This window comes from Malaclemys terrapin, chromosome 2, assembly GCF_027887155.1.
Source record: "Malaclemys terrapin pileata isolate rMalTer1 chromosome 2, rMalTer1.hap1, whole genome shotgun sequence".
Classification (NCBI taxonomy): Eukaryota; Metazoa; Chordata; order Testudines; family Emydidae; genus Malaclemys; species Malaclemys terrapin.
In genome coordinates this window covers 48794495-48805662 of record NC_071506.1, presented here as the reverse complement: position 1 = coordinate 48805662, position 11168 = coordinate 48794495, and the positions used below count along the sequence as shown (strand labels likewise).

At 39.0% G+C, this 11168-nt stretch overlaps 1 protein-coding gene across 1 annotated transcript; it reads right to left on the bottom strand.

Moving 5' to 3' along the window:
- Positions 1–3361: 3361 nt before the first annotated feature.
- SLC7A13 (solute carrier family 7 member 13) lies at positions 3362–10771 on the bottom strand. Its single transcript, XM_054021125.1, has 4 exons — positions 9976–10771; positions 7760–7891; positions 5245–5609; positions 3362–4562 (listed from the first exon to the last, which is right to left on the bottom strand). The coding sequence occupies exons 1-4, from the start codon at positions 10700–10702 to the stop codon at positions 4317–4319; spliced, it is 1470 nt and encodes a 489-aa protein (XP_053877100.1). The 5' UTR covers positions 10703–10771; the 3' UTR covers positions 3362–4316.
- Positions 10772–11168: the final 397 nt, after the last annotated feature.

The following is an 11168-nucleotide window of genomic DNA, read 5'->3' as shown; positions in this document are numbered from 1 at the left end:
GAACGAAAATACTGTTCTGATGGCTCCACTGAATTAAATTATTTGTTCCTGTCTCATTTTTAAGAAGCAGCAGGTTTCACTATCCTCAAACAGATTTACCTCACCCCTTATTTGCATGAGATTTTTCTTCCTACAGTGTTTGAAAATCTTTTACCCATGCCTCATGCCCCCTTCCTATGTACATCTTGGGCTTTACATAAGGAAACTGTGGGGGCCTTTCAGTGTATATTTTCATTTTTGGCCTTTTTCAATTAAATTAAAATTAATTATTCAAAAACCACTTACAATGGTTTCTAGAGTAAGCAAACAGTTTCTTGTATTTTAAGTAGCTTTGCACACAGTCAATTCTATCTCATTCTAGCTTCAAAAAAATTTATCTGCTGGAGAACTGAATTTCTTATACCACTGTAAGTTCTGTAATAGGATACTATGTAAAACTATTTATTTTAGGTAACATTCTGTAATCCAACAGTTCCTGTAATGACAAATATGTTAGCATGGAGCCATCTAGTGGATGCACTGGTGAGCACTATCTAAGGAAAGAATAAAATAAAAATTTATTAAAAACACAGCTATATTGCGTGTGTGCGCATACACAAAATCTATTCACTTAAATATGTTCTGAAATGCTTTTCAAAAGGTTTGAAATCCCAAATTATTACTAGAATGTGTATGAACTGTATATACCTAAATACAAACCATGTATAATATGGTTGAAAATAATCCTTTCCCCCCTATTCAGACCCTGTACTGGCTTCAGTATTTCCTTTGCAAAAGATGATGTGACCTGATGCAAAGTAAGGAACACTGCCAAAGGAGTTGTTAGTTACAGCCATATGAGTCGGCAAAGACTCCCAGAGAAGTCTTTGGTTTTACTGGTTTGACTAGGAGGAGAATTCTGACTACGCATGTCAAACACCCTGTTTTGTTTTGTTTTGTATAACAAGGAAAAATGGAAGCCATTGCAAAGGCAAAGTTTATAATAATGAGAGTAAATTTATTATCTAGCTTCTATGTAGGAGTCAGTAAATTTATTGCCACTATTAAAAAGTATGGCCAAGATTTTTTTTAAATGTATACCTAAGTTTAGACTCCTAAATCCATATTTGGGTGCCTAAAAGAATGTCCTGATTTTCAAAACTGCTGAGCACCCATTTGTTCCCATTGTTTTAGTGGATTTAGCTACTAAAATGATATGCTGTTATCATTATATTGGTCCAGTAGGGTGTCAGAACTGGGTCTCTTAATTAACCAATTAATTGAAGACAAAAACTTTGTCTTAAAAGATACAAATCACTCCATTCTGGAAGAACCAAAACTCATTTAGATCATATACTCTTATCATGCTCCATTGTATCTTGACACACACAAGAAAAATCTAGGAACCATATTTACCTGAAGTATTCAGGAACATGATGAGAGCCCTTCTAATAGAAAGGTTGATATTGAGACCCTGTTTGTTTCAAGCAGTAGGTCCAAGCAGACCTGTCATATCCAAGTAAATGGAATTTTGCTTAAATGGAAAAGAGCTCATTTATTTCTATGAGGCAAGAATCATGTCTCTTATATAGATATAAAACTCTATGCACATGTATGATACTGTAGAAGTAATGCTTAATAATTAAGTGTCTAATTACAGGGCCTGTTCATTTAGAGGAGTAGCTGGACCTGAAGCATTCAGGAGGAGATGTGACATCTCTGCAATGTCATCTGAAGCCTAGTGGTCTGCGGTAGTGTCTTTGTGCAAAGTGGTGGACAAGGACAACATGACTGTTTGTTTGTGTGCTTCTTATTAGATCTGCTAGATTTTCTAGGCACACATTTTATCTCTTTGAAAAAAGTGAACATCCTTAGTGAGATCAGGTATCAGGACAAAGGCCCAAAGAAGACGGTGATCTCAGCTTCTTTCAGAAAATGCTGACAGGTGTCTCTTTAATGTGGGGACTTGAATTTGAATAATTAAAGTAAATTTTACTTTGCTTTGTCTAGTCTATTGGAATACTTTTATTGACTTTTCAGTGTAAGAAAGAAAAGTATTGTGATAACAGGTGCTAGTGTCATGCATGTTATGAGTCATTCATGTATAAGCACTCAGGATTAAATTCTCCATAGAAAGAATTAAAGGAACCTCATGAAGTAATCAAACCCAGATGGTCACAATAGGGATTGTGTGGGTTTAAAGCACTCTCAGGATGGGCAAATAAATGTTTTCTGAGGTTCCCTTGTGTTGCAGAGGTGCTGCACAAAAGGAAGATTTGCAGCTATGTCACCCTAGGTCAGGAGACTTGGATTAGGGTTTTGTTTTAGGTGTAAAACCGGCAGCTGAGGCAGGAAAGGGGAACAGTGTATTTAAGCAATCAAATTCCAATAAAGTCCATGAGAGACAGAAATCCAAGGCAGCTGCTCCTTAGTGATTGGCAGTGGTGCCTGAGCTGAGGTTTCTGCAAGAAGACATTGCCTCTGTGTCGTTTGTGAACACCTCTGTTCCAGAAAACAGCAGATGTGAACATTCTGCAAATGAACAAGCTACACTAAGAAAATACACTGATTCCGTGCCACTGATTTCTCCTCCAATGGGAAACTAACAGACAAGGACCTCAAATCTGCTACCACTCAGCAAAGGTCAATAGTCTCTTTTTCATATTGCTTTCTCAGTAGTTACATTAATATTTAAGCTGTCTTATACCATGTTATTGGAATTTTTTCTCCTTTTTTGATGTTAAACCAGGGTTTTACAGATGCTATGGTGTGTATTTTGCATAGCACTAGTTGAAAAATTTCTGTCAAAACTGTTTTTAATAGAATATTTGTTTTTTGACAAAAATAAATTTGTGAAGGGTCTGCTTTTGATGGAAAATATTGAGGGGGGGAGCGTCATCAAAACTCCCAAAACCTGAAATATTTTGATTTGGATATCCTCCTGCAGTGACTCATGGGAACTGTATTTTGGTCCTCATGTCCCCAGGCTTCCATATGGGCAAGGTTCCCCAGCTGAACTATATCACCCAAGATGATTCATCCACATCACCCTGAGCCTGGGACTCTCATGATGCAAGCACCTCACTTCACCAGGAGGGGAGACTGTGATACATCATGGCCCATTTATGAGAATAAAGTAATTCATTGGCTCCTACGCTTGGAGCCTAAGTAATAATCATGGAAAATTGTTCCTTTTTTCCCCCATGAAATATGACTTGGTATGGTACACCAAAAACATATTAATTGAACAGTACAATTCTCTTATGCCTTATCTAATATTTAATAAGATATCGTTTGTACATTTGTATGTATTGTTTTGAGACAGCCAGGCGCTCGCTGTAGGTTCTTTCTGGGATTAAAAACATAGTGTCAGGCAAGAAGGTTAGGTTCTTCAACGTTTTTAATCAATTCAAGCAAGCACAGATGAAAAAAAAAATTACAAAGTATTCAAACCCCAAAGCCCTAGAATACAAGCTACTTAATACTAAAAATAAGCAAAACATCAATTTACTCTACAATTTACTTTACACTGGATCCCTAATGTATATATGATCATATTGACATGTATTCAGTTAATAGTACAGTTTAGATTTGCTACTGTTCAAGTGGGCAAACACAAACACTTTTTCTGCCTTTACAGATTTTATCACTTTGAAAGAGATTCTCTATACATAAAAGACTTTATCATGCGAGGTGCTGAATGCTCTGACACCAATCTAGCAAAGCCCTTAGGCACGTGTTTAACTTTAAGACTATGAGAAGTCCACAGAGACTATTTCTTGCCTGAGATTATAATTTTTAATCCCAATGGGACTCTTCACAGAATCTTAAATGTAAGCATATGCTTAACGCTCAGATTTTTAAGGTAGTTAGGTGTTGCTGCACTCTGCATTGCAAATTACGCCAAACTGATTTAGGAGTCTAAGGGCTTGACTAGACTGTGAGTTAACCCACAGTACAGAGATGTAAATTCCATTTCTACGGGGACTATGTTAACAAACACTAGGGAACTTTTAATGCATGCTAGCAGGTCCACATGGGCCAGTTAGCGCACAACACACTAGTGCACACTAGAATTTACATCCCTCTAGTGTGAACTAATGCACCATGTAGACAAACCCTAAAACTTATTTTCAAAAGGGATTTAGGCACTTAGGAACCTAAATCTCATTGATAGTCAGTCAGCATTGCCCAAATACCTTTATAAATCTGGGCCTAGGTGTTTTCCTGAATCAGAGTCTTAAGTACATGCTTAACTCCATGACTGTGACCACTTGAGTTAAAAAATAACTTCTATTGGCTGTTAGCAAATGTTTAAACCCTATACTGTATTGCTATTACTCATATTTACCATCAGCAAATACATCAGCAGGAGAAACTTCCAACAGTAGCTGTAAGTAACAAGTAATTTTATCAATAAAATCAAAATGTAATTTAAAATGTACAAAAGGCAGGTACACCAGAAGGCCCCCCAACATAAAGAGAAGGGCATAGATATACGGCATCTTGGGAGACCAGACTATAGGAGCCAAGATTAAGAACGAAGAAACTGCCACCATCGCAAATGCAACTGGTAAAAACACCTGCGAAAGAAACAAACAGAGGAATAAAAAATAGACATTTGTCATTTTATGCATTAAATGCAAGAGAACTAAGCATTCTTTGCCATATTGCAAGCACAATTAATTGCCTTGCCACCCCTTTGCCTGGGGTTATGTCAGCAAAAAGAGTAACTCAAAGCTTAATCTAAAAATGAATTGCAAACTATCCATTTACAATTGCTATTCACAAACTAGGTGTTCAGGAATTTTTTCCCAGTGTTAAACATAACCCAAGATAAAATCAACAAAGAGTCCTGTGGCACCTTATAGACTAACAGACATATTGGAGCATGAGCTTTTGTGGGTGAAACTGCTTTTGTAGTTGGCTAGCCATTCACAGTCTTTGTTTAATCCTGAACAGTTTCTCCTCCCTTGGTGTTCACACCTCAACTGCTGGAAGAGGGCCTCATCCTCCCTGATTGAACTAACCTCATTATCTCTAGCCTGACTCACTCTTGCTTGCATATTTATACCTGCCTCTGGAAATTTCCACTACATGCATCCAGAGAAGTGGGTATTCGCCCACGAAAGCTCATGCTCCAATACGTCTGTTAGTCTATAAGGTGCCACAGGACTCTTTGCTGCTTTTACAGATCCAGACTAACACGGCTACCCCTTTGATCCAAGATAAAATGTTACAACTTTTAACTCTTTTTCCATTTACCTTGTATGGTCGCTGTAGATTAGGTTCCCGGTATCGGAGTACAATCAGGCTGGCACAAGTCACTCCAATCATAAGCCATACAGAAAATCCAAAGTAATTTGTTAAAGTAATTAGATCAGCGGGGATAATAAAAATGGATGCAATGATGGTTGAAAAAATCATGGCCGGTGCCGGAGTCCAATAGTGGACGTTAAGCATGGATATTAAAACAGGCAAGTGTCCTGACTGACTTCCAGCATAACTTAATCGTCCTAATGTAAACATGCTGCTGTTGAGGGCACCAAATATTGAGGCAGCAATGGAGAGAGGAATGACCCAAGCAACAGAGGGAATCACTCTGTCAGCCCAAGTGACTGCCACAGCAACTGCAAGGAAACAAAATGTCATTAAACACTGGGTGTGGTGTCCCAACAGTCTTACTGAACTGATGACAACTCAATGGAACTACTTTGTGAGTAAGAACTAGGGGGTACAGAGGGTTCCCTGGCCGTGTATAGTGAAACCACAATATTTACAAGTAGGCAGAAGCAGGATCAGGGCACGGCGGGGAGAACAAATGTGTTAGCCCCCTATATGACATGGACTGCTACTGAAGGAGTTTCCTGTGTGGCAGTATACAGGGGGCGGGGACAGGCCAGATGATTCATCAGTGCACAGATTATCTAATCCTTTATCCCTGTAGTTCTCAACCAGGAGTCTCTGGCCCCCCGGGGAGCTGCAAGCAGGTTTCAGGGGATCTGCATTGCAAGGCCCATGTTAGACTTGCTGAGGACCAAGGCAGAAAGCTAAAGCCATGTGGCACGGTGCTGAAGCCTGGGGCTCCAAGACCTGCCACCTGGGGCTGAAGCCAAAGCCTGAGCAACTTAGCTTTGCAGGGCCCCCTATGGAATTGGACCCCAGGTAATTACCCTGCTTGTTACCCCCTAACGCTGGCTCTGGCTTTTATATGCAGAAAACAGTTGTTGTGGCACAGGTGGGTCATGGAGTTTTTATAGCATGTTGGGGGGGCCTCACTAAGAAAAAGGTTGAGAACCCCTGATCTATCCCATTGTGGGACTCCGCAAAGAAATGTGAAGGGCTACTTCCTAGCACCTCTTGAAAATTCGCTATTGCTCATGCTTGTGCAAAGGGACTGCTATTTACTGGGCCAACAGCCAAAGGGCATAAGGTACTCAGACACTATAGTGATGTACACAGTATAAGAAGCTGATTAGAACAGAAAAGGGACTATCACAATGAGGAATACAATTCTTCCTGGACTTGCTATAGCAGCTACAATCCAATGGAAGATGAGAGACTCTAGGTTCGTGGCACTTTTAGTATAGAGCCTCCTACAGAACCAGGACATTTGTTCTGAAAATTAACCCCTAAAAAAGGCCTGTAATAAGACCATTTTGTTTTATTTATTTGTAGGCTTTCTCTTTGGTGCTCATTGCTCAAACATTAATGAGTTTTTCCTTATAACGCACCTGTGAGGTAGGGAGTATAGTCCTAATATTACAGGTAGTGAGCTAAAGCATAGAGAGCCAAAGACCTGGTCTTCTTGCTGAAGAAGAGCTCTGTGTAAGCTCAAAGCTTGTCTCTCTCACCACCAGAAGTTGGTCCAATAAGAGATATTATCTCTCCCACCTTGACTCCCTAATATCTTGGGACTGACATAGCTACAACAACTCCAGTTTTACTAAAGAGATTTAAATTAAACTGTGGCAACTTCTATGTGTACACAAGCCCCCCCAAGGAGTTTCCTCAAAGCCCCATAGGAAGTCTATGTTAAAGTATGTCTAAATAATAGCTGGAAGCAAGTCTCCCAGCCCATGCAGACAGACTCACACTAGAGTGACTAGAGCTAGCGCACTAAAAATAGCAGTATGGACATTGCAGCTCAGGCTCTCAAGCCCACCCAAGACCCTAGGCTTGAGAGCCCAAGCTCCAGCCCAAGCCACAACATCTGTACTGCTATATTTAGCATGCTAGCTTGAACCCCACTAGCACAAGTCTGTCTTCCCAAGCTGAAGGTTCACATCCAGCTACAGTGTAGACCAGGGGTAGGCAACCTCTGGCACGCGTGCCGAAGGCAGCACACAAGCTGATTTTCAGTGGCACTCACACTGCCGGGTCCTGGCCACTGGTCCGGGGAGGCTCTGCATTTTAATTTAATTTTAAATGAAGCTTCTTAAACATTTTTAAAACTTTATTTACTTTACATACAACAATAGTTTAGTTATATGTTATAGACTTATAGAAAGAGACCTTCTAAAAACGTTAAAATGTATTACTGGCACGCGAAACCTTAAATTAGAGTGAATAAATGAAGACTCGGCACACCGCTTCTGAAAGGTGTAGACATACCCTTAGGGCTCAGAACAGAAGCCAGATCTCCTGACTCAAAGTCCAGTGCCTTGCAATATGTAAACCCTGAATTCAGCTAGACCCAAGTGACCCCAACAGGGTGGACACAGATAAATAGTTGTAATGATTAGCTCCTCCTTTTGATTCATCAGCCTTATATCCTTACCTGAGGAGACAATTTCCTTAGGCGTCAGAACTGTCAGATACGATATGTTTACAAGTAAATAAAACAAAGTCACTGCAGGAAGTGCAGTCATCACAGTCAAGGGGATATTTCTACTAGGATTTATCATCTCTTCTGAAAAAATATAATTTAGAAAATTATTTAATAAAACAAATATACTCACAATATTGCTTTCAAAAGAGTGCTTCCCTGACAAACCTGATAGGAGTAAGGAGTAAATTTGTGGCAATGTTTCATAAGGTAACAGGGGAGAGAGAAACATTGACTGTGAAACCATGAAAATTGGCGGAGGTACTTGGTGACACCTGTAACTACTTTTAAATAGAGCTGGTCAGAAATACAGTATATACAAAGTGCTGTCCAACAAAGTAAACAAACTGAAAAGCCTTACCAAGCCCTAACCAAGTGTAAATCTGGGTATGTTGAGACAACCGTTTATTTTTATTAAATCTTGTTTTATTGAAAGACCTGCTCTTGTGTGCAAATTTCACCCTGTCCCATCTCTGAAACAACCACCACCCAGGCATCTTTGTCAAGAGGGGCTTAAAGAGTAAAGACTTACTGAAACCTCTAGACAACTCATTTTCATCTGTCAAAAGGGCATGGACAGAAGGGTCCACTCCCACTGAAGTGAGCTGCAAAAAAGCATATAAGCAGGCAACTCTAAAGGACCAAACAGGGTGAGAGAGGTGGAGGTGGCCTCTTATTGACAGTGGCGGGAGAAGGGTAAGCTGTCTTTTATTTTCCTCAAATCTCTGTTTGTTGTTTAAGATCTTGTAAAATGTAGCAAATTGTCTTTGGTATTTTAAACTATTGAAGGGCAGGATGCCTAGAACCCCCACTTTTAATTTTTATCTCCCAACTTTTGTTTCATTAGCGATAGGCCTGGCATTCATCTCAGATCGAATTCATTGGCTCCTGGCAGACAGGGTAGAAATCTTTGTTTAAAAAGAAGAGAATTCGGTGTCAAAAAGTATTGAGATGTAGGTCCACCGCATTTGCAGCTTCTGACTGTTGGGTAATATGTTGTATTGCAGTAGTAGTAATTGAATCCAAACAAATTAGTACAGTATGAAAAAAATTGCATTGTATTGTGTTAAAAAGTATAGTTTTATGTAATGCTAAAAATGTCCAAATGTGATTTAAAAATTAAAATTCTACTGACTTTTTTTTACCAAAAGGGGAGAAAAAAAGGCTTTTGCCTATAGCATATTCTCAAGCTAGAAATAAGTTTTTCTACACTGTCATTTTTTAAAACATTAACTCATTTTAAATGTTCTTCTTCTTTCCATTAACTTTTGTTACTTTTAGTTTGTTTAATGTTTGACACATAAGAAAGGATAAAACTGGAAGGGAATGTTAAAGACTAAAGGACAAAAACTGAAGTACACAGTTTGATTCTGCAAAACTCTTATTCATACAAGTAGTCCCAGTGTTCATGATAGTCTACGTTATCATGAACACCTATCATAGAAGCTTGCAATAATTGCTCATATTATTAAATATAACATGCAAAGTGGAATAACCAAATGACTAACCAAAAACTAGGAGGGCTTCTTTAATGTTTTGAAATGAATATATTAAAAAGGGCACAGAAAAGATGTTTATAACATTTGCCTTACTCTTTTCCTTTACTCTTTCCTTTATTCTCTACTAAGAATTATTTTCCCAATGAAATGATTACCTCTTATGTAAATCAAAATTGATATTGTTAAAAGTATTGTTTCTGAATGCAATGCAAAATGAAATAGTTCATGCACTTGTCAAAAATTCAAGGGTGTGCATTAGTAGGCTTCTGGTATGTGCCCTGGGTGGCTGAAGGCACTCAGTCTTGATATCCGCACTCTGCTCTGCATACCCTCTTGCAAATAATTGCAATAGCATTGAGAAAGGGGGAAATCACTGTTTTAGGTCCACACATTCTATTTGCATATAGCTTTAAACTAAACCTTTTGTTTTCCACATTAGTCTTCTTTAAATATGCAGTTGGTTCTGGAGACAGTAAATGCACATTATGCAAACAAGCTGCATGAAAGAAGACAATGCACCTTTACAACACAACCAGACATAAACCTTGAATACTATCAGTGTTTTAATATAAATGTCTTTACAGGCTAAATTGTTCTCATTGTGAGACAAGCTCTAATAACATTATCTGAGGAATGTAAGAATGCTGGCCACAACATTGAATGATATACCTGCCATGTAATTGAGGGACCACCAACCGCCATATGCATATAATCCCTGGAAAAAAGCTTCAGCAATCTGTGAGGCATCAGGAATCTCTGAGCTGAATGCATTCTCAAACCTCACTAAATTCTCCTTTCTTCCTCTAACCAGCAGAACAATGCCTCCTATGCCAATTACAGATAATGCCATCATCTTCAGTACTGTGAAAACAGTTTGAACCCAAGTAGCCATTTTGACACTTCGGCCATTCAGAATTCCCAGAGACCAAATAACTGTCAAAGCCAAGCATTTCTTTAGCAGCTCCGGTGCAGGGCATACACCATAGAAAGGTTGGGTAGCATATTCGGCAAACAACAAGGCTCGAGTAGCATTTGATGCTGGTTTGGTAAACATCGCGGTCCAGATAAAGATGAAAGCAGGTAGGGATCCAAACGCTCTTTTTATGTGACTGTATTCTCCTCCAGATAATGGTAGGGCAGTCCCCAGCTCTGCATAACAGAGGGCTCCCATCAGCGATATTACTCCACAAGCAGTCCAGATGCATAGCGCAACACCCACATTAAGTAAGGAGTATTTTAGCACTCCTGTGGGAGACACAAAGATCCCTGCACCTACTATGGTGCCTATAATAAAATTTACGCCATCAAAATACCCTATAGTTCTTTTGAGCTGCATCCTGTCATTTTCATTACTTCTCACTTCTTCTCTGAGATAGTCATGCATTCCTTTCCCCATTTTCTCTATCTGTTCTCAGATAAAGTCAATGATTGTAGGGGCTTCAGAAGCATTCATTTCCCTTATTCCATGGTGTGTTGTTATGAAGTTGACCTGACCTTACTCGCTAGTGAAACGCTTCAGGAATATTGGATTAGTCATTCAGAAGACAAAGCCTTCTTTGTTTTGTTGATGTTTAATGTGTGAAGATGATTAATCAAGTATTGCAAGAACAACTCGTACCAAATGTCAGTATAACCTGTACTTCACAGATTATTAGGTTTTTTTAAAGAAACAGGCATTATAATACATTAACAATAAATGCTTTCTACTTCTATAGTGCCTTCCATCAAAGGGGCTCAAAACATTTAACAGTTATTAAAACTACCCTGTGTGGTAGGTAAATATCTGTTTTTTACAAATGGGAAAACTGAAACATAGAGGGGTTAAATAAATTACCCAGTGTCAAATGTGAACGTGTTTCTGT

Bases quoted from the DNA above. Each gene is read 5' to 3' on its own strand.
- SLC7A13 (XM_054021125.1), bottom strand. From the start codon at position 10,702: ATGGGGAAAGGAATGCATGACTATCTCAGAGAAGAAGTGAGAAGTAAT. The intron at 7,892-9,975 runs GTATATCATTCA...ATATTTTTTCAG, and splicing joins GTCCCTCAATTACATGGCAG to AAGAGATGATAAATCCTAGT. The intron at 5,610-7,759 runs GTAAGGATATAA...GTTTCCTTGCAG, and splicing joins TAAGGAAATTGTCTCCTCAG to TTGCTGTGGCAGTCACTTGG.